This window comes from Ammodytes marinus, assembly GCF_949987685.1.
Source record: "Ammodytes marinus genome assembly, chromosome: 20".
Classification (NCBI taxonomy): Eukaryota; Metazoa; Chordata; class Actinopteri; order Uranoscopiformes; family Ammodytidae; genus Ammodytes; species Ammodytes marinus.
Window position 1 is genome coordinate 16,784,323 of NC_137224.1, and position 24,025 is coordinate 16,808,347.

A 24,025-nucleotide genomic window follows, 5' to 3' on the forward strand; every position below is an offset into this window, starting at 1 on the left:
TTGATTATCTTCTATAGATGCATTGATTAGCTGTCTATAATACAGTGGAAAATGCTCCTTAAGCCCTAGATGACATACAGTGGAGGAAATAAGTATTTGATCCCTCACTGATTTTGTAAGTTTGCCCACTTACAATGAAATGAACGGTCTATCATTTTAATGCTAGGTTTATTTTAACAGTGATAGACAGAATATCAAAAAGAAAATCCAGAAAATCAAATAAAAAAAATATATAAATTATTTTGCATTTCATTGAGTGAAATAAGTATTTGATCCCCTATCAAAACATTGATTAGTACTTGGTGGATAAACCCTTGTTGGCAAGTACAGAGGTCAGACGTGTCTTGTAGTTGATGACCAGGTTTGCACACAGCTCAGGAGGATATTTGGACCACTCCTCTTTGCAGATCCTCTCCTAATCTTTAAGGTTTTGAGGCTGTCACTTGAGCTTCAGTTCCCTCCACTGATCTATTGGATTAAGGTCCGGAGACTGGCTAGGCCACTCCATGACTTCTTGAGCCACTCCCTTGTTGCCTTTGCTGTATTTTTAGGGTCATTGACTTGCTGGAAGACCCATCCATGACCCATTTTTACAGACTTGGCTGAGAGAAAGAGGTTGTCACCTAGTATTTCATGGTACATCGCCCCATCCATATTTCCTTTGATGCAGTGAAGTCCACCTGTCCCCTTAGCAGAGAAACACCCCCAAAGCATGATGCTTCAACCTCCATGCTTGACTGTGGGGATGGTGTTCTTGGGGTCAGTCAAAATTCCTCTTCCTCCAAGCATGGCGAGTCACTATGATACCAAATAACTTGATTTTGTTGTAATCTGACTACATCACCTTCTCCCAAGCATTCTCTGAGTCGTTCAGGATCTCATTGGCAAACTTCAGACGGTTTTGTACATGTCCCTTCTTAAGCAGGGGGACCTTACGGGCACTACAGGATTTCAATCCATTACGTCATAGTGTGTTACCAATGGTTTTCTTGGTGACTGTGGTCCCAGCTGCTTTGGGATCATAAACAGGCTCCTCCCGTGTAAATCTGGGCTGATCCCTCACCTTTCTCATGATCATTGATACCCCACGAGGTGAGATCTTGCATGGAGCCCCAGACCGAGGGAGATTGATGGTCATTTTGTGTTTCTTTCATTTTCGAAAAATCGCACCAACAGTTGTTTCCTTCTCACCCAGCTTCTCGCCAATGGTCTTGTAGTCTGTTCCGGCCTTGTGCAGGTCTACAATCTTGTCCCTGATGTCCTTAGACAGCTCTTTGGTCTTGCATGATGGAGATGTTGGAGTTTGATTTATTGACTCTGTGGACAGGTGTCTTTTATACAGGTAACAACTTGAGACAGGTGTGTTTTATACAGGAAACTAGTTGAGATTAGGAATATTTTTTTAAAGCACGAGGACTAATCTGTGGGAGCCAGAATTCTTTATGGTTGGTAGGGGATCAAATACTTATTTCACTCAATGAAATGCAAAATAATTTATATATTTTTTTTAATGTGATTTTCTGGATTTTCTTTTTGATATTCTGTCCATCACTGTTAAAATAAACCTAGCTTGAAAATGATAGACCGCTCATTTCTTTGTAAGTGGGCAAATTTACAGAATCGTTGAGGGATCATATACTTATTTCCTCCACTGTATTTAACGGCTTGGTTTGTCCAAAACCCAAATCATAGACCACATATGTGTTTCAAAAAGAAAGAAGACAATTTCTATGGATTTTAACATATACAATGACTTAAAGAGATGATTTGATTTTTTAAAATAATTTCTGATAAATTTGTATGTTGTTGAAATACAGTTTAATCTCTAATTTGGTGCATCAGCCAAACATGAGTAGTAGCCACAGAACAGATGGATGTTTGTGTTAGGGTGTAAAAACATGAACTGTATTCGACTATTCTACTTCAGTGTAATGATGGTGCACGTTAGAAAATTTTATTATTATTATTCTTCCGGACAATTACACATAATACATAATTTTCTCATTGCATATTCATACATATTACTTTGTGTTATCGTCCGAAGGGAAGCAGGAGAAGCCAAAGGCTTATCGGGTCCCGCCCCCACTGCCATAAGATTCAGATACACAGATACACAGCTACTACAGTTAGAACATGTTTTTTTTCTTTTTTTTAAGAAGATTCATTCTAATACACAGATAATTTTAGGTCTCTATTTTCCTCTCTGGCTGTGAATCTGAGTTCTCCGCTGCTCTCAGTGTAATGGTAAGTAATGGTAAGTTACTTGTGAAGTTGTGAAAAAGTGTGACCCAAGTCTGATGCAATTGTACAAGGAACCTTTTCTTTGTAATTTAGGTTGTATAGACATGGGTACAATGATAGTTACATCACTTCCTATGTGTTAAAAGTGAAGGTTGAACGGTTACTACATCTGACCCTTTGTGGTTGGGACTTTCTTTATGTGTGTGTGTGTGTGTGTGTGTGTGTGTGTGTGTGTGTGTGTGTGTATTTGTGTGTGTGAAAGATTGAGATAAAGAGTGGGCCAATAAGGCAAAGACCTGCACTGTTGTTTGCCAACCCACACGCGTGTTTTCACACGCATTTGGGTACTGTTGCAACCTGACCGCTCTCCTCGACTCATTCTGAGAAACACTGTTCCTTACTGTAAGAGACACACACCTTGTACTGGCTATGCAATTGAAATCATACATCCGAAAAACACAAGAACAGCTTCTTCCCCTCAGCAGCCAGCCTCATCAACAAGGCCCCATTGCTGCACTGACTTGGACTTTAATCCCTCACAGTCCCTACAAGATATATAAACGTAAGGAAAAACATCGTTTTTTCACATTCCTGTATATTATTGGCCATTTTGAAATTGCACAGCTCTTTATTTTGAAGAACTTAAAAAGCATACAAAGGCTATCTCTCTATTTTTATAATATTTTTCACTGTACATTTGTTTACAGATTTTTTTCTGGACATTTTTGCCTTTATATTGTTGGGCAGTTATGACTGGAGAAGTGACATGAAATCTTGGTCTTGGTGAAAAGATGAAAGAAAAACAAGACTATTCAATTTCCCGCCAAACGTGAGGGCTGTTTTTTTTTGTTATCGTAGGCTACCTTTTTTACCTACTGAATGCACTGAATACTGCACTTTGGTCAGTGCGAACTGTTATAAATGTGCTTTAATAAATAAATGTTACTTACTTACTTACTATCCAGCTTTTTATTGGATAATGGATAGTCTCGCAAAGCCAGACCAAACATTGTTTACTTGCTGTTGTTTGGCAAACAACAGCAAGTAGTATGAGATAATGGATAATACCAGTAGGCCTTTTTGGTGTAGGCCTAGAACCGTCTACAAACTTCTCTTACTAAAGTAATAGGCTTACTTAACTCATCATTTGTCAATACCACGTCCACCTCCACACATTTTTCCAGAGGGATAATTTACACTGACTCAATGTTTCTAACAGACCTATCCCATAATAGGTGCTTTTCCTTTAACAAACATTAAAAATCATTTTTAATTCAATAAACGCGTCATATTTTCAGGGCACGTGACGTCACTCAGTGGGCGTATCTAACGGATGGCGGAAGGGCAGGTGCAACAGCAGCAGGCAACAAACCCCAGCATCACAACAACAACCGTTCTCAACGCAGAGAAATAAGGTTACCAGCACCGGGACTGCACCCAGGCCTGCAGATAACGTCTCCTGATAGAGGAACACATCCTTTAATTCCTTTGTTTGTGGGAGAGTGTGCAGGGCTGTCGACATGGCTCTGAACCAGAACCACTCGGAGTCCGGCGGAGTCATCATCAACAACAGTGAGAGGTAACGGGAGCTGTGCAGCGGGTTAGCTAGCGGTTACCGTAAACCAAACTGTGCTGCCCGTGGACGGCGTCACAACAAATTCAGGCAAAGACAAGAAATGTAACTGTCCTAATATTGAAAAATATACTTAATGACAGAGGTGCTGGCAGACTCGACATTTCTAGCTAATTCTCAAAGCACGACAGTTAGCTAACCCAAACTTCTATGAAACCACAACTTTTAGCTTCTGCTAGCTTATTTTTTCACACAACCTAGTTCTACCAAAAATCAATATGTCGTGTTGGCGTGAATCAGTATATTAAGCTAATTGTAATTTTATATTGCTATATTATTAAGTGCTATTTACATTATGTCACACATGAGCCGAATTTAAGACAGTCTTCTAATGAGTGCAAAACGACACACAGTATGAAAATAAGCTCCAGAAGGCAAGTAAGGCTAGAGTAATTGTTAAAATGCCGTGTTTCTTAATGGAATAGTTGCGTTGCATCCTACGTAACTGGACCCGTAAAAAACATGGCCTTCAACCTGTCATGCCGTTACTGCAGTCAGCCATAGCAGGCTTCACGTGCAGGCTGGTTTAAATGTTTTAAACATTACATTCCGTCAGACACATCGAAACCAGAACGTAATGTCACCATGGTATAACAGTAACATGGCATTTATTGCACTACCGAGCTTCTGCACTACTGCCTGCACCGCCTGGACTCTGGCCTGCTCCATCATAAGAGGTGTTTTTTGTTTAGACATATAAGTGTCAGGTTCTTCTAGAACCTACTGGAAAATAACGACAAACCCAGCACCAGTAGTAAGCCCTGTCACTATAAGCCATCTAATCCTTTTACTCTAGGACTATTAACTAAAAGCAACACAAGGGCCATGTTTAGTAACAGTTGCACAATGACCCAGTGATCTCATTTTTAAGCTGTTGGGTCAAAGATTACTAAAGTAAGGACGTTGAAGTCATATTGTTAATAATACAAAACCCCATGTACACTTAAAAATATGATGTAATACAAATTAATATTAATACATTTTCTGTATTTGTATCATCAAAATGGCAATTTTCTGTTAAACTGATGTTCTTGTGGGTCTCTCTGTTGCTAGTGTGTTGATGAACTATGACAACGTGGAGCTGCTTTTCTGCGATGCGGAGCGTCTGCCTGAAGCCTTCAAAAAGAACAAGAAGGGCAGCATCTACCTAACTCCATACAGGGTGAGAGACAGGAGCCACACATCTTGTGTTATTCAGCCGTAGGCTTGTGCAGACAAAATTTCACTGTTGACTGGAGGTAAACAACAACCTGCAGAACTCTAATTCCACTAATACGCCGTATTATGCATGGTTCCCAGTGAGCAGCACAGTTCAGTTCAGTATGGCCCGGTTCAGCAGGGCATGGTAACCTTAGATCTGGCTTGTGTTTCCACTGCTGACAACAACCTTACTTGGTAGGCGGGGTAAATGCCGGACGGCGATAGCTGTGGTGAAAGTATATACAGTCTATGGGTCAGGTGACATTGTTGCAGGGGAACACAGTGTAGCCTGCTAATTAATTAAATGAAGAGGAAAAAAATGCCACACTATAAACTAAGACCTGCTTAACGACATTTTGGTTTAGACACAAGACTCTTGCCGATGTGACTACGCACAGCGGTTTATCTCTCGCACTGACATTATTCTAAATCCACTGACTTCAGTGTGTAGCTCCACCCTTTTGGGACCGTTTGGGACGGCTTGGTACCCCAACGAAAGGGTGACAAAAATAGATGCGGCTCCGCTGGCTTGTTTTGATTCCCTCTCCAGCAGTGTAAACGCAAATAAATGGGTGCCAGCGGCGCTCCGAACCGCACCGCTCAGTGCAAACGAGGCTTTAGAAAAATGAAGTGTGCATACAGAGAATCATGTGAGCGCTGAGATGATGTTAGTTGCTGCTGTTCTCTCCCAGGTGATCTTTGTGGCTAAAGGCCGGGATGCCCTGCAGTCCTTCATGATGCCTTTCTACCTGATGAAGGGCTGTGAGGTCAAACAACCTGTTTTGGGAGCCAACTACATCAAGGGAAGCGTCAGCGCAGAGCCTACAGGTATGTGTGTGCGCAGGTACATGTGAATCAATCGTTACAGTATTCTGTGTAAAAGTGGGCGATATTATCCTCATTATCGATAAATGTTCTATACAGGGATGTATTGAGTGACTTAATTGCAGCCATTGAATCAAATGTGTCACGTAATGTTTTTATGCCTCCGGTAGGATTATTATGAAATAGCAGTGGTATTCCTTTGATTTGCCGGTAGGAAAAAATCTGTTGTGTAATGTGCGTTTGTTTATAATGAATGCATTAAGAGTGTGTCTTCTTGTCCAGTAGGAGCACCAATGCCTGTGTTTGGAGATGCTATAAAAATGTTATGCGTCACTCATTTCCCAAAAAAAAGATGGCCAACGCAAAGTAGTTGGTCCCCTAAAAAATGGAACTGCTGCTTCATTGTGTATAGCAGTGGTTCTCAATTATTTTCTGTCATGCCCCCCCCCCTAGGGGACAGACATTTTTTGCGCCCCCCCCTAAATTGAAATACTATTGAGAACCTGCTAATATTTATTTACTTATCTGTACAAAACCACTGTATGAGTGTCTGGCATGAGCATTCTGCATACAATCATCTTATTATCAAATTAGATAACAAACATTAGCTGAGATAACTTCTGCTGCAAAAAAATTCAAAGTTCAGTTTATTAGCTCAATTTGTAACATTTAAACAAGACTGCTCAGTCTGTGTGAATCTCAGGACAGAGAAACAAGAGCAAATGATTCACTGAGGTTTGCATTTCATTCAAAACATTTTTAAACTGTAAACATAGTTAAGGTGGTGTTTTTTTATTATTATAGGCCAATAGGCCTTCTGTGATGCGATAACCAATAATTCATTAATGTTATTATTAGTCTACTTGCTTGATTTCTTTTTAAATAGCCTACAGAGACACATGTGGACATTTATTTCCTGCAAATCGCGGCCTTTCGCACGGATATGACCATACACAAGCACACATCGCGCTTGCTAGCACTTAAAAAAAAAAAACCTGACAACTCACGCCCCACCATTTGTGAAGCACTGGTGTATAGCATTCTTCAGAATGGAGCTTGATTCATTTGGGGAAGAAAAATTTGATAATGCCAATATTGCCCAACCATATTTCTGTCTGTGAAGTTGTTCAGCACACAGTAATGACATGGGTTCCTCTGTCATGCAGGTGGCTGGGAGGGCAGTGCCACGTTCAAGCTGGTCTTCGCTGCTGGTGGAGCTATAGAGTTTGGCCAGTACATGCTGCAGGTGGCAGCTCAGGGTCAGTCACACAGCAACACTAACAGCATCATATTATGCACTGGCCGAAGTAGCACTGCAATTTCATTGGATGCCTGTTATGCAATGTCGATAAAGATTCTATTCTATTCTAACAGCATCATGCAGTTCAATGTTGTAGCCCTGAAGTTCAGACTCTATTGTTTCTTAACCCTTTTGGCTTCTCCATCCGCTGTTTGCGTGTTTCAGCGTCTAGAGGTCAGCCAGTGACTCCTGGTTTTGGTGGATGCCCCTACATGGCCAACGGGGCCTACACCTACCCTCCTCCTCCCCCTGCTAACGGGATGTACCCCTCCGGACCTCCACCGGGCTACTCCTACTCCAACCCTCCTCCAACAGGTAGGGGCTGTAATGATGGCCACCACTAGTGTCATTGTTCCCTGCAGCTGGTCTGACCTGCCACTCTGTGCTCCCTCTGTCCAGGTGGATTCTACCCCAACCCTCCAGCGTTCGATGCCTCTGCGGGCTACATACCTCCGCCCCCGTACTCTGCTCCTCTGGGCCAGCAGCCCCCACATGACCCAGACCTGCCCTCCTCAGCAGCAGGTCAGTCTCCCCCACAAAGAGGCCATGACTGATGTGTAGGCAGGTGGAGGAAAATAAATAAAGATGTCCAGAAAGTGATGCCTCTGAGTTTCTGTAGGGATTTTTTATTTGGTTTAGAATTGCTTTTAATTTCTTAGAATCACTAGTTGTCATTAAAATCTCTTCTTGTCATTATCTAATTTTATATTTTATATAATGCATTGTATTAGTTATTATATTATAATGAGGCTACTCCAGCCTTCTTAGTGTTCTTTATTTACATTTATTGTAGCTGATTACTTGATTTAATTGTTTGGTCCAGAACAGTTTGAAAGTTGCTCATTGTAACACCTAATACCCAATGTTCAGAGGTATTTGGCTTGCTATCACATGGGAAAAGAAGCGTAAAAGCTGGAATATCTGATTTACTTAACCTTATGGCTAAATAAGGTTTAGAAGAAGTTGTGATGTCAAGCGTTTGCGAGCAGGTCCTAATTGGAAACGTAACACAAAACGTTTATGCTGATGAACATGTCAATTTATCCATTTTGACGATTTTATTCAACATTTCAATATTGTTAAGACATTATTATTGAATCTGAAATGTTATTGTTGATTTTGAAAATGAAGAAACTTACTATTTTTAGGGGATCTGAAAACATAAAACATAAGGGGACCTTGAGTTAAGGATTGCTAATCAATTGCTTTGTAATTCTTAGTACTTGTTGGTTTACATTTTTAAAGCATTTCAGAGGAAAATATTTTGGCTATACTAGCTTTTCCCCTCTTTATTGCACCACACTGAGCCCCTCAGGCTTCATTAACTTCAGTCATCTCACACTGTGTATCTCAGGGAGTAATGGCACCACCATGTTTAATTAATGCTCACCCTCCTACTGTTCCCAGCGGAGGCCAAAGCAGCTGAGGCAGCAGCGAGCGCCTGCCCTGCCACACTGCCTCCTACACATGTGTATCTGCCACAGGTAAGCTGTCCTCAGTCTCTCTGCTACACAGTCATGTTGACTGATTGTTTTTTGGCAATTCATTTATTTATTTATTATAAGTTACTGCTGATATGCCTCGTATTCCCTTTATGGAAGTCTCTGTTGTTGTTTTTTTTAATATTTTTTTTTATCTGTTTTTTAAAGTGCTTCTGTGTATTTTGAGTCAGCGAGTCTGTCGTCAAAATAATTTTGTCAAAATCAACATGCCGGTTTACAGAACCTAGGCTGTGTATTAACACCGGATAGGTAGCAGATCGTGATTTTGTCAACAAGCATTGTCCAGACTCACTGACTCCATATTTTAAGTCTTCTTCCTTTCATGATTTTGTTTTAGTGGGAATCGGTTGCATGCCATTAAAAATATTTCAACAAATTTGAGCTGACTCAGTTCTAAAATATATTACACACACAGAATGTTAAAATACACATGCAAAGCAGCAGTTATTTGACCCAAATGCACAATTTTTTCGGTTTTTCAAATAACTCACCTCTATATATAGTCTCTATATCTCCAAAACATAATTGCCACCTTTTTGTCCTTTTATTATGGTGCAGAAAAGTATTAAACTAACGTCGGGAGAGTTGTCCTAAAATGTGTGAAATCTCTGCGCATAGTGTATAACTGTACAGTGTTGTCCTCTCTCCATAGGACAAGCCGCCTCCCTACTCGCCTCCAGAGGAAAAGAAGAAGCAGTAGACCTGTGTGATCTCACCCACCATTCCCTCTCAGTCTCCATCCTACTGGATAGACCTCACCAGTCATTTCCATTCAGTGGACATCAGGAGGGCCAAAATGTCTCCCATCTTTCATACCTTCCTGGTCTCCTTCCAACCCATTCATTTTAGTCCTCACCTTTTACTCCTTTCCACCGCTTTCCTTTCTAATGATGATGAAGCAATGTTAACTTGATGGAAACTAGAAGTATTGGTAGCAATCTTTGAGATAAGTTACACAATTGTTCAGTCCAACGTTGCCAGGATTCTTATATGTTTTGTTTGTTTGCAATGTAGAGGACATAAACGTCGTAACCCGAGCAGCTATTTTAGCATTCATTCGAATCCCACCGCCACCCAACACTTTATATTGAGCCATGCAGTGAAGCTAACTTAGAATTTTCTATGACCGCCTACTAAACTAAACTGAATCGGATACTTTTCATTACTTTGCTAATCTTTTCAGAGGCAAGCTGAATGCAGTGTTTTATTTTTCTATTATTTGTGTGTACAGGCTTTTAATATGTAGACTTTTAGAAGTACGATATTTTTCTCAAGAACACTAAACCTAGGGGAAAAAACTAGCTTTTGTAAAGCGAGCGGATTGCAGAGCTATTTGCCTCCACATGTTTTGAGTGGATGAGAGGAAAACAAAGATTAGAGCGGCGTGGTCAATCCCTGATCCTGGATGAGAGCAGAGGGTGACCAGGGCCTGGAGGGATTATCTTCATGATGTACAAGAGCGCTGCTTTCACCCAGCGATGTCACTTCCTGTTTTGTCATGCCCCCTGATTGTCTAGAACACACATGGTCAGACTCATCACCAGCCTGCGACACCTTTCATTCTTCTTATAACACTAGAGCATTGGAGGACTTTTTTCTCAGTTTCTTTCTACTATGCGTGGTTGTGATCTTAACTCTGCAGTTTTGAGGTCAGTCTTAAAATCTGATCTGAGCGCCTCAGTATCTCAGCCTCCGCTCTTCCTTCCTCCATCAACAATCTATATACTGTATCTGTGGCACATCTGTGGCTGGTTCTTTGCACTTTCAGAATGCTATGCATCAGGCACCTCTTTGCTCTGTCATGGCTATGTGTATAATAATAATAAAGCTCTGTATTTATTTGAAACTAATTTATTGAATAATTAATGTAAAATGTATCAAGAAAAACAAAGCATGATCTCAACAAATGCATGTATGCATTGGATTTTATTAAATGGATCCTTGGTTCATGTGAAACAGAACTGTCGCTGTCTTTATTTGTACACTGAGCATTGCAATCTCACACATTGATGGGTATTCCACTTTGAGTGCATTAACATATTTCACTTAACCCTGTTCCAGAGTCAGCAGAAGGGCTTTATGTGTAATGTCTTGAGGCCATAGGGCCTGGAGATGTGTTTTTTTCCCTTCTGAGTCAGTCAGTAGTCCTCGTCTACGCTTCCGGACAACTTGTGCAAAATCCACAGCAGTTTCCCAAAGACCGATGCATGATGTCCTGAACCTCAAGTACCTCAACATTCCAAAGGTCACAGCTAAGAAGTCCTCATAATAATAATAATAATGATAATAAAAAAAGGCCAAAAGCCCATTTAAAAAATATGTACATTACAGCAGATCCCATCACAACACCGTTGGCATCACATTTGACTGTACAGGCGGGGGCCATTTTATTGGTGTGTCTATGCCAAAATCCCAAGATGATAAAAAAATGGCGTTCCATTTCTGTATTCTCAGTAGTAATGGTCAACCCACGACCGTTGGGTTTCACCGACATCTTTCATGGTGCAACGGGGTTGTAGTTGTTACAGGGCGTAGTCTCCCAAAATGAATTAATACCCTGCAGTGGCGTAGTGCCCTGAAAGCACCACATGATTAAGCGACTCCCATACTTCAGTGGCTCAAATTCCACCCAGAGATGAAAAAGGTTTTGGGAGGAAAACAAAAATCTGAAAAAGGGGAGAGGTCTGTGCAAGTGTGAGCATTTTCATTTTTTTCTAGGACTTGAATTTTGAACTACTCGATATTGAGTTTTTAATTGTCAATATTCAAGTTCTACCAGGAGCTTTTCAGATTCCAGGTTTTCAGTCATTCTTTAGCAAATTCATTCTCATAGGATTGTAAAAAATGTCCCTATCTCTTTCCTTATACTTGCGGCAACTTCTTACATGTGTGCATGTACTGTGGGGCTAGGCAGGGCTTCATCTACCTTCACCACCATATTAAAAAAAGGGGGTGGTGGATTAAAAGCTCCAGATCCCGGGAAGTAATAAGTGTATTTGCTTTCTTGCTGAGTTCAACAATTCATACATGTCCATGCCTGCAAGGTTGATACAAAGTTTAAACCACTAGAAAGCTCTACAAACAGGGAGAACCAGCCAACCTGACTTTGTCCACAGATAACATAGACCACCTATAAATCTGACTAATTAAAGATGGAGTCATTCATTCATCCGCCATCAGACATGCATTGCCATTGCAACAGCTGTAGTCACTTACTACCTAACGCAGCCTTTAGCTGATTAGTTTGAGAAGTTTTGACGGACTCGGTCTACCTGGAAATGAGCATAATATGTATCCTTTAACACAAACAATCTTATTAATTTGATTCAAGCAGAAACGTATCATAATTATAAAGACAATAGGTGGTTGTTCTATGTAAGGGTGCTTGATTAAATCTTGTCTGCTAAAATTAAGTTCACGGAGTCACCACTGGTCGCCAGGCACTGCTACTTAGTGAACTTTAGTGCTGCCTGTGGGCAGATTTTTTATACAACCCTTTGTTATCCTTTGAGCAGAACCAGGCTAGCCGTTTCTTTATGCCTCCACTCCACTTGCTTTATGATATGATATGCTAAGCTAACCGGCAGTAGCTTCTCATTTATCACATAGACATGAAAGTGATACCGATCCTGTAATCTGACTGTCAGCAAGAAAGCAAATAAACGGCAGCACACGCCCTTGTAAGGTTGTGTGTCAGTGGAGCCAAACTGCACAGGTGCCACACTCCGAAATGTGTGTGTAGAATACTTTTGAGTTTGAGGAAAATAATGCAGGAGTAGCCAGGTTAGATGCTCTCAAAGCAACTGATAGCACTGCACTCATCTGCCCTTCAGAAACTCTCTGGTTTCTAACTAACACGTGTATCGCCTTGCAGAAGAGAAAGCAATCCTACTCTTCTGTAGTGGCAGGAAGTTGGTCTTTTCCTACCTGAAGGCAGTCATATCTAAAATGAAAAGTCATTTCAAACATATTTAAAAACAAACAAACAAACAGGATGAAGTAGTGCTGAACCCTAAGCAGCTTCACAGTTTGTGACCACTTCCTTAGGTTTGTTCTTGTTATATTGGAAGTAATAATGTGAAGAAGCTTTAGCTAGGTGGACAGTTTTTGGGGAGATATATCCCAACCCTTGTCTCAGTTGAAAAAAAAATGCAGGAAGGCAGTCACTGAAAGATTTAAAAAGCGACCATGTTTGATAAGTGCTTGTTGGTACTGAGGTGATGCTCATGTGGAGCAGAGGGTGATGCTGACGCCCTCTCCTATCCAGCAGGCGGGGAAGAGCTCGCGGGTGAAGGCACAGTGGAAGGCGTGGAGCCTGGTCTGGCCGTCTCCGTAGTAGGTGAGCGTGCCCGCCTCATAGTCCAGCAGCATGCCGATGCGGCGGTGCTGCGTGTGGCCGACCAGGGTCTCTCGCCGGCCGTTGTGCCAGGCGCTCAGCTGATGCTCGTCCAGCTGCAGGCTCCAGGACAGCTCGTTCATACCCACCATGCACCGCTTCCCTTTCTCCTTCCGGGGGATGGTCTCGTAGGTCACCTGATGATAACAATAAAAGGAGGACGTGGGTGGATTTTTTTTTGCAGCAGCAGCAACGAAACAGGAAGCCTAGTGCTGGGGCTGACTCTGCACTGCAAACATTATTAGATCAAAAGATAGTTGTTGAGTCATAGCATTGGTGGTGCTGAAGATGAATAGTCAGGGGATTAGGAATTAAGAGGATTTCACTGGGGAACATGATTGTCTGTACAAAATGTCAGGGTGATACATCCAGATACATTTGAGAGGAGATCTCTGCAGAAGATCAGAAAAAAAGAATCCGTCTGCCCATCGCTGTGTGTGTGTGTGTGTGTGTGTGTGTGTGTGTGTGTGTGTGTGTGTGTGTGTGTGTGTGTGTGTGTGTGTGTGTGTGTGTGTGTGTGTGTGTCAGCGCTGCAGTGCATACACACACGCATGCACACAGAGTATCAGTCACGGCAGAGCCGTAACTTGCAGATTAACGCTAACCCAGTTGACGTGAACGACGCTCGTAGTGACTAACAAAGTGCAATAAACCTTAACAAGTAAAAGGCCAAAACCTTATCAGTTCACATGTTCCACCTACACGTGTGGTTGGTTGTAGAGCTGACACGCCCCCACAAGTTGATTGACATGTATAATGTACTCATGAATATCCCATATTGTGATGTGTATGGTAAAGTCAAGTTCTAACCACGACCCAGCCCTACACAACATGCACGGTTGCTTACCCCGAGGTAGGCCCAGGGCTTGGACACCTCCAGCTCCCAGTAGTGCTGTCCATGTTTGAAGCCCTGGAAGCAGAGCACCTGCCAGGTGTGGTCGAAGCGGGCTTCATGGACCGGTACGGGCCGCGGTCCGGAGGTGAGGTGCTCCGCCCTCCGGTTCTCCAGAGACAGAGACAGGTGGCCGTTAGCCGTACGAGGGTCAAAGGTCAGAGCGCACCGGTCTGTCAGGAGGAAGACATGGATTAGACGGGGGAAATTACAGAGCAGCTTTCATTCAGGTTTTCTGTGCATTTCTCTCCTCCAAGATCATTCTATAGCTACAGGCCGTCGATCGGAATGAATGCCTTTTTTTAACTAATTTGTAAAAGAAAAAGAAAAAATGTGTCACTTTCATAAGTTTCAGATGCACAAATCCTATTATATGAATCAACTTGTGAAAATCATTGGCTGACCTTTTTACGACATCTTTTGCAGTGAATATGGTGCAAAATACATTTACACACCGGTATCAAATGACTATTTTGTACAACTAAACATGTGTTACGCAACAAATTCATCTTCATAATTTCCCACTGTTGCAAATCATTTTATAATAAGAAGAAGCAGAGAATCAGTCAAATTGCTTGGGACACATCTACAGTGTAAAATGTAAGGACTTACAAGCTCTGAGGCCTTCCTTCCCACCCGGGTGGCACGGAGCAGCCGGACTGGGAACCACAGCTAGGATGGGCTTCTTCTCCTGAGGAGAACCTGGAGGCCCGTGACAAGCTTGAGAAAGGCGGCAAAACAACTGGCAAAAAAGAAAATGAACCGCTACAGAGAGGAGAAGCATTATACTGTAGTCTAGAAGGGCAGGTTACCTTCTTTGTCCTGACCCACAGCGGTAGTCACAGCTTTCTCCAGGTCCTCACACACCAGCTTGGACACTCGGGACAGGACGTCTGTGACGGCGGTCAGTCGATCCGGGAGGTTCGGCGTCACGTCCGTGGGAATATCCTTGAAGCGTGGAACTTCGATCATCATTGACTCCTGTGAAGATGTACGCAATTCAAAAGAAAGAATGAATGATACTGAATTGACTACTGAATGATATGAATTGACTACTGAAAACTACAACCTCTTAACAATATAGATGTGGTTCAATGATTACCTCTTTGATCGAGTCAATTCAAAATGACAGGATCTTTATCTTATTATTTTTTGTCGAGGTTTAACTTAAGACTGGGTTGTTGTATTGGACTGCATTACATTTTACAATTGTACCTAATAAAGTGGCCCGTGAATGTATGTTACCTTCGTCAAAAATACATCACATAATAAACAGTATTTAAGTTCAAACATGAATTTTCACAAATTCCTGTATCCACCAACATGCTGACTTAATGGCCGGCTTCAGCACTTAATAACTTCAGCCCTCACTGCCCTACTAACCAAGGTTGCTTCTTGCTCTGCGTGTACTACTGTGGGTGACTCAACATTTAAATATGCCCTAGACAAACTCTGCTAAAGTAAGAAAAACTCATTCCCTTCTTTTTCGAAAGTGCTCTCCAGAGTTGGACAAAGAAGTCATCAGTGTATTTTAACAGTCCAAGGTCTTTAACATAAACTAAACAAAGGGTACGCTGCGTTTGCTGCATTCTAGCAGTAGACATCTTGCTGCCTGCTGTATCCCTACTGTTGGGTGTGGTCAGACGTGCAAGACAGTTCAAAAATCTCCCAACACACACATTTTTTTGTTTTTTAATGGAAGCAATGAAATGACAAAGTTTCATGATGATTAAAATATTACCCTATTCACCTGCTGTTTCTCGCCTCAATAAAATAAAGTGCAGTGCTACGTCTTTCCACTTCAGACGTATAAAGGCTAGTGTAATAGCAGGGGTACGTACCTTGATGAGCTCCGTATCGGAGAGGTTGCGTACTGCTGCTATCTGTCCCTGGCTCTCTCGGAGGCTCTGGCAGCGCTCCTCCAGCTCAGCCAGCCGTGCCTCTGCCTCAGTGATGGCTACTTCCCTTTGCTCCTCCATAAACTCCTCCATGGCCTCCTGCTTCTCAGCCAGGATCTTTATAAGGGAGGAGAACTTGACATTGACCCAGCTGGACGTCTGCTGAAGGGAGACCTGTTGGTGGAACATGCAGAATCATCATGCCTTGCACAACACACACACACACACACACACTCACTGGTGTCAATTCCTCATCGTTTTTATAAAGCTACAATATTATCAAGCTCGATTGTGTTCCGAGCTGCAGCTTGATCGGTAAGGACCTGAACAGTTTATTGCAGATGCATCACAGGTCTTGTGGGTGAAGAACAATAGGTTAGATTAGCTTTAGCTGGGAGACGGCTGCAGGAAGTGCTGAGTTGTGCCAAATGTGTTCGGCCGCAGAGAATTTACACAGGCGTCAAGGCTTCTGTTAAATTATTTATGTAAACAGAGCAACAACACTAGAGCCTTTTTCTCTAACTTTGACTTAAATGACCTTTCTGACTTCCTGAAAAACTAAAGACATTTATAAGCGTAGTGAAACCTTTACTCATTAAAAAGGGGGAGTCAGCGATTCTGGAGAACGCTTGTTGTTAAAAACAGTGAATATCTCCTTACGATCAGCGACTTTTGATTACAGTTCAGTCGCTGAAAAAATAAAATGGTGTTCATACACAGGCTGTAAATGGGTATGTAAACAAAGGGGCTCACCGTAGCTAGCAATATATTAGCACTATATATATTTTTCCAGCGCACAAACAGTACGGACAGGTATCATGAGGAGATATGCACTGATTTTGAGAGAAAGTGATTTAGACAACAAAGCGTTCTCCAGAATGGCCGTCTGCACCTTTAAGAGCAGGCTCATGTCGAGGATTTACCTTGGCTTGATTGATGTTCTCAGCCAGGTCCTTGATACTTTTTTCCGTCTCCTCCATGAGTTTCCCCACATCCTTACTCTTCCTTTCCAATAGCAGCTGTAGAGAACAAACACATCAGATTGAGGTGGAGGGGTCACTCTCTTTACAGAGTCACAATCAGCTGTGATGAACAAACTGGACTGAGAAGCCAAGTAACAGTGTCAGCAGAGCAGCCTCCGTGCACTTTGTGAAACTTTACCTCTTGATTTTCCCTTTCTGCCTCCAACATCACCTTCTCGTGGTTGCCGCATTCGGAGATGGCACACTCGCAGCACACAGACATTTTGTCCTGCTGGCAGTAATACACCAGAGGCTTTTTATGGCGATCGCACAGCAGCATGGCTCTGGCCCCTTCCCTGCCCCTCACGGCCGCCTCTCGGCAGGAGGGGCCGCTGTTGTTGACGGCCTCGGTCAGGACCGACAGGGACACGTTACGCTTGAGGACGGGCCTGCTGGCAAACTTCTCCATGCAGATGGGGCACTGAGGTCCGCTATCAGACTGGCTCTTGGTGTCCCAGTGAAGGTTGATGCACTTCTGACAGAAGGTGTGACCGCAGGGGATGGTTACGGGGTTTCTCCAAAGCTCCAGGCATATGACACAGCACAGGTTTGAATTGGAAGACTCCATCTCTGAAGAAATGGCAGACACCTCTGTGAATATAAGAAGACAAGGATGAGGTCGGTCATTGAGTTCCAACTCCCAACATATTAGTAAGTCTAGATCAAATATGTACCTCACAATGGCAGCAATGACTGCTTCACTACCCTGTTTTAAAGAGGTTATTGTAACCAATTTAGTCATCTAAATAACAATACATCTCTGAAGGCCAGAAATACTTATTAAAATTGGCCCAACTTGTGTACGGGCTAGTAATCAGACTCAGCAAAGCCACTGCCAAGCAGCAATAGAGGGCTCAGTCCAAACGGTAACTTTGGCTACAACACATCAACTGTGTCCATCCAAGTGGAAGAAGAGGCTAAGGCTAGCTAACGTTAGCCTGTAGTCAATTCAGTTCACGTTAGCTAGGACTCTTGGGGACGAGCAGTAGCCACAATATCAAAACAGACCGGTGGTTTGACTGCAACTTAGCGCAAATATTAATACCCAACGTCTAGATATAACACAAACACGACACAATGTAAATTCTTACCACTTGAACAGAAACATTTGTGCCCAGCATCTGTGTGAGCCTGTGAGCACAGAATACCGTCAGATGAAGCTGCTTCCCTGATGCCGAGTGACGACAGACGCAAAAATGACGCCTTTAGTGCAGTCGGCACAATCGCAAAAGGCATAATGAAAATCACTCAACAAGATAGTTACTAATCTTACTAATACGTTCAACACTGTGTTAAATTTCATTTGAAACAATGATGATCACTATTTGCTGTCACTCTTTTGTCAAGTTGTAATATTCAAGTTTGGTTAAAAATCAACTGCTTACTCACAACACCAAAAAGGATAACGTTATATATAATATGTTCAAAAAATAAATAAATGGTCCAATAAAGGCTTAATGTTTTAAAGTGTATTGGCTTAACAAGATATACTTTTGCTAGGTACTGGAGTGAACAAATAAACCAAAACTGCAAGTACTGTTTTGGCTGATTTCGGCCACCGTATATTCTGAAAAAAAGAAAAAAAATACTAAATTCAAGATGGCGCTGCGCACGGCTTGTGCCGCAGCCTTGCGAACTGGGACAGATTTAGGGGTCAATAATGCGAGGACATTTGTCTCAACAGGTATTGTAACAACATTTATTAATTCTATAGGGTTTATTTTCATGGATTACGTTACGTTCCCAGGCTTCAGGGCTGCATGTGTCAGGTTCCATCAATTTGACTCAGACGCTCTACACGCTCTCTGCCATGGTCCATAGAATAATGTGACAAGTTAAGGAAACATTTCATGTCAGCACAACACACTGATACGGTAATATCACTTATCTATTTTGGACATTACTTCCCATTATTTTAACATGCATAGAGGATGCCCCTTGGTTGGCCTAGCCTGTCAAAATCGAGGTGGTAGCCTACACACACACACACACACACACACACACACACACACACACACACACACACACACACACACACACACACACACACACACACACACACACACACACACACACACAGGACAGGGAGTGTATGAATAATCGGACCAAGAGCAGAATATAAATTCAATACAAACACATATGTACAAAGTAAAAAGCTCTTAAATTGAAAAGGTTGAATTACAGATTAAACACGTCAATCAACAACATTATGAACAAGAAAAACATCTGACATTCTGGTCCACAATAAGTCAGTGACTGAATGGATATCCTAAGCAAAGAAACCCCTTTTGAGATTACAATGCTGCAACCTCTACAATGATGTTAACTGTCGTAAAATTAACAGACAACATGATGACATATTTAACTTAAACCGTCGGGGGTGTTTCCATTCAAAAGCATTCCTCTGCAGACGGATACGTCCTTTGGGCCCGATGCCAAACGAGGACATTGACGTAGAAAACCTGGAGTCATTAGACAAGTATCGCAGCTACACCCGTTACTTAAAACAAGCAGTGGAGGACAGGAACAAACCTGTCTGGTGGAAGACCTACAGGAGCTACGTGGAAAACGCTGATCCTGAGCATGGTGAGTGGCAGAAGGAGGAAGCTTTTGTTGACCGTGAGTCCCCCGGTGCTGTCAATTGTATTGTATTGTATTGTTTTTTTTTTTTAATACAAGTTTCCAGTTTGAACGAGTTGTGTTTTTGTTGCAGGCACAGAGCGGGTGGACATTGGACTGCCGTACTGTCGACCCTGCAGGACCAAAGAGGTGAAGGAGAGGAAGCAGGTGGTGAAGGACAACAAGAAGAACGTTGAGCTGGAGAGAGCTGCTCGCCTGCGCACTTGTAAGCTCTCACACGCACAGGCATACACACACACACACACACACACACACTACAGAAGGAGTACACAAGTCTCTATTCAATAAGTCACTAAAGGGCGTTTTACACCTGATGTTCTGCTTCTTTTTTTTTGCAAGGGAGACCTATTCCTCTTTCCCACGTTACCATTCACACACACATTCATACACCGATAGCAGGCTAACTATCGACATTCACACAAGGCAAGGTGGGTTAAGTGTCTTTCCCAAGGACAAAACAACTATGACACAGGTGGGAGGGCGGGGATCGAACCTCCAACCCTTTGATCATTGATCATCGGCCAACCCGCTCTACCAACTGAGCCACAGTTGCTTCTGCTGGGTTGGCACCAAATTAAAGCATACATCGGTTCGTTATTCACCAGGTTCGGGTCCCTTTCACACTTATCCTTTCCTCTGGTCTTAATCAGTTGGGCAACTAAAATGCAGCGGAATAAGCCATGTGAGAACATTCATTTCACCCATTGGTCAGATGTGTCTGCAGCAGGAGCAATAATGAAGTTGCTGAACCGCCTTACAGTTGGTCAGATATGTCCTTGCGGTAAACTGCAGAAAGTAGATAGCCTGCGTCATTCCATAATACCTATCTAAGCTGGCTATGGGAGCTTGTTTGAAAAGTACTCAGTGCTTCCGGCGGTTGGGTCATATGCAGTCCGATCGCGCTCTCAACACAAACAGGCCACACCAGAGTTAGTTTGGAAGCGTACTGAGAACACCTCTTCTTCAAGGTCTAGGTCTGATTGTTCGGTCAACCGATTACGATAGCTGTGTTCTTTCACCTCCGCAAACGAACCGCAGCAAAGGTGGGAACGAACCCGAGATGGCAGGTGTGAAAGCGGCCTAATAAATATTCTCCCATCTCCTCTATAATGTGTTTCACCATATAGTAAAACCATTTTCTCTTCGTCCCACCAGATAAGATCTCTCTGGATCGAGTGCAGGAGAGCTGGGAGAAGACCAGCGGTCCGTTTCATGTAAAGACACTGGCAGACCACTACGGGGTCTTCACAGATCTCTTCCCCTTGGCCTATTTTCTACCTCAGGTGTCGCTCCACATCCACTATAGCCAGGAAAGCAGTGGTCAAGTGCATTATGGGAATCGACTGACACCGACCCAAGTACGTTAAAGGACTAACTGTTTCTTAACCCAGCTCAAGTTAATGTTTAAAGGGACTTTTCTTCACTCGACCCATCTTTTAGACATCCTCTCTGACTACATTATTCACTCTTTTTATTTTATTTCTCATTTTATTCCTAGGCAGCATCTGTCCCTCAGATCAGCTTCGATGCAGAGGAGGGCTCCCTGTGGACCCTCCTGCTCACCTGTCCAGGTCTGGCTCCTCTAGGGCAATAATATAATCTTCCATGGGGGGGCACTGTGTCCTCTAAGATTGTGCTGATCAACAGCTCTCCTTTTCCTCCCTCTTAGGAAAAGATACTAGATAATAATTTTATAATAATTTTATTTTAATGCCGCCTAAAATAAAATCTTTTCTCAAATTTGTTTTCAGATGAGCATCTTTTGGATAATGAGTCTGAATACATCCACTGGCTAGTGTGAGTACTTCAAGTCAACAGCAACACTTGTCCAACACTTTTACAGTACAAATTGAAAAAAGGGGACAGTTTAGTAAAAATTAATGCTGATTTTAGCAGTTAAAATTGTATATCAACAAAATCAGCTTCATTTTTAACGATTTTCCAGCGGTGGAAAAGAAGTGTTACCTGCTACATCCTGAATTGATGTGTGTTTCTGTAGAGGGAACATTCCCGGCGGAGCGGTGCAGGCCGGAGAGGAGCTGTGTCACTACCTGCCTCCCTTCCCTGCCAGAGGAACAGGCTTCCACCGCTACATCTACGTCCTCTTCAAGCAAGAGGGACCAATCAACTTCCAGGAGGATGTCAGGTCGTCGCCATGGTGAGCAATACTCTCAACAGTCACAGACAGGAACCTGATGCTGTACATAAGACTTGTACACTGTGCTCAAATTGACTTTTATAAGAATCTTCTTTTGAACACACTAGGCACACTTTTAAGATCATCTGTAAGGATTATAATGTTATGGCCTACATTGAAATTTGCTTTCTTGCTGAGAGCTACATGAGGAGATTGATACAACTCTCGTGACTGGATGCTAAATTTGAGGCTTTGGTCACTTAGCTTAGCATAGACACTGAGAGGAGGGGAAAGCAGCTGTCCTGGCTCTGTTTTAAATGTACAAAATAAACATACAAAACAATGTGTTAATTGCTGAGCTTTAGAGCTGCGGGACAGCAGATCTGATTACTTTTTGACTGTTTCCCTCTGCTTTCTAAACTAATCCAAACGTCGGTATCAGTCTTCTAATCTAACCCTCAGGGGGAAAGCAAATGAGTTATTTTGCTAAACTGTTGCTAAATGTAAAATATCTAAACATCAGGAGTAAGTACTCAACCAATATTTGATAACATGCTCTTTGGGTGAATTTGTTAATATGATTGCCATGATGATGCCAGTTCAGGATACAAAACCACTGGAAAAAAACCATGAAATTAAAAACACATTTACATGTCATTCAACCAGGCCTTTAAGCACAAGAGTCCAAGTGTCATCATCAGCATAATGTTGAACTGTTGGTTAATGTTCGATGCAGCCTGGCAACTACACTAATGCTTATGTTGCCTCTCCCCCCTAGCCATTCTCTGGTGGACCGTACATTTAAGACGGTTGATTTCTACAGAAAGCACCAGGACAACATGACCCCCGCAGGCCTCTCCTTCTTCCAGTGCCAGTGGGATGAATCCGTCTCCAACACCTTTCACCACACTCTCGGTGAGTCACCCTAATGCTCGCATACGCACTGCAAGATTGTGAACATTGCCTGTTTGTTTATAACTAATCCTGTCTGTGGTGTCTTCTCCCCGCAGACATGAGAGAGCCTGTGTTTGAGTTTATCCGGCCTCCAGTGTACCACCCGCCACAGGTCAAATTCCCCCATGGACAGCCCCTGCGCTACCTGGACAGATACAGAGATGGAAAGGAGCACACTTATGGAATATATTGATCACAAAACATACCTTCACAGGGAAGCAACAACATCTTAACATTTTTCTTTCAAATGGATAATTGTGTGTGTGGCTTATTTATGTTAAAATAATAAAGCATTTCATTACTCAACATGGAATGATCTGTGTGTCTGTATTTAATTTTTTCTGTGTAGTTTGCCTGATATTTATGAAGATAGTTTCAATTTCAGCAACAATCACAATCAGTTTTCCCTATGTTATCATCCGTCTCTATATGGTTTACTTTATACAAGATTTCACAAAAGTTAAATTCAGAAACTCCTTCTCAATTACTGCACCAGCGGCAGAAAAGTGAGCTGCAGCACTCGCACCCACTAGCAGCTATGGAATCAGCACGCTGTTAGCACAAACAGAACTGTAGCAGCGCAGGCAATTGCTGGACTTGCACACTAGCAGCCCGGCGGGCAAGTATGGAGCTAATTCTGGGCCAAAGTGGAAAAATACAACAATGTATTCAAAATAATAAGTGAAAATATTCAGTGTAAATCTAATTTGAATTAAACTCTATAATTACATTTTTAAGTTTTTTCACTTCCATATGTATTTCGATATTTGGGCTGCGTTCCAATACCCATACTATCTACTATTTAGCATGGTAAAAAAAAAAGATATAGGATGTTCCGATTCTTGTGGCCAGATTTAGTATGGTTAGAAATACCCGCCGAAACCCTGTGGGAGCAGGACCTAGGTTCTGCCTTCACAGATCACATGTGGGATTCAGTCCTGGATCGGATACATTCTACCTCCATGTGCGCCCGACATGCTCTTGTGCAATTTAAAGTAGTACATCGTATCCACATATCTAAAACTAAATTAGCTCGTATGTTCCCCGATGTAGACCCGACCTGTGATAGCTGTAAGAGCGCACCGGCATCACTCTTTCACATGTACTGGTTGTGTCCCACCTTGACTGAGTTCTGGACATCAGTTTTTCAAACAATTTCAGAAGTACTTAAGCATCAAATTGAGCCGAACCCTTTCACTGCAATTTTTGGCATCGCTCCCAATTCAGGCTTGCCTAAAGTGAAGCTAAACTGGCCTTCACCTCTTTACTTGCTCGTAGGGCTATCTTACTTAAGTGGAAAGATCCTGCTCCTCCTTCCCACTCACATTGGATTAGAGACATTATGGCATGTATGAATCTGGAGAAAATTTGTTGCATTACCCAGG

At 42.4% G+C, this 24,025-nt stretch overlaps 3 protein-coding genes across 3 annotated transcripts; 2 read left to right on the forward strand and 1 right to left on the reverse strand.

Moving 5' to 3' along the window:
* Positions 1-3,628: 3,628 nt before the first annotated feature.
* On the forward strand, positions 3,629-10,517 carry wbp2 (WW domain binding protein 2). Its single transcript, XM_080049483.1, has 8 exons — positions 3,629-3,820; positions 4,928-5,036; positions 5,767-5,902; positions 7,066-7,158; positions 7,365-7,514; positions 7,599-7,721; positions 8,607-8,683; positions 9,354-10,517. The coding sequence occupies exons 1-8, from the start codon at positions 3,762-3,764 to the stop codon at positions 9,399-9,401; spliced, it is 795 nt and encodes a 264-aa protein (XP_079905609.1). The 5' UTR covers positions 3,629-3,761; the 3' UTR covers positions 9,402-10,517.
* Positions 10,518-10,638: 121 nt separating this feature from the next.
* Positions 10,639-18,074, reverse strand: trim65 (tripartite motif containing 65). The gene is made up of 8 exons (XM_080049482.1): positions 18,001-18,074; positions 17,049-17,500; positions 16,811-16,906; positions 15,831-16,061; positions 14,802-14,970; positions 14,602-14,691; positions 13,945-14,162; positions 10,639-13,234 (listed from the first exon to the last, which is right to left on the reverse strand). Exons 2-8 carry the CDS (start codon positions 17,475-17,477, stop codon positions 12,926-12,928), a joined length of 1,542 nt encoding a protein of 513 aa, XP_079905608.1. The 5' UTR covers positions 17,478-17,500; positions 18,001-18,074; the 3' UTR covers positions 10,639-12,925.
* Positions 18,075-18,487: 413 nt separating this feature from the next.
* mrpl38 (mitochondrial ribosomal protein L38) lies at positions 18,488-22,936 on the forward strand. The gene is made up of 9 exons (XM_080048696.1): positions 18,488-18,593; positions 19,307-19,495; positions 19,623-19,754; positions 20,705-20,907; positions 21,048-21,120; positions 21,301-21,346; positions 21,549-21,707; positions 22,465-22,601; positions 22,697-22,936. Exons 1-9 carry the CDS (start codon positions 18,509-18,511, stop codon positions 22,831-22,833), a joined length of 1,161 nt encoding a protein of 386 aa, XP_079904822.1. The 5' UTR covers positions 18,488-18,508; the 3' UTR covers positions 22,834-22,936.
* The last annotated feature ends 1,089 nt before the right edge of the window (positions 22,937-24,025 follow it).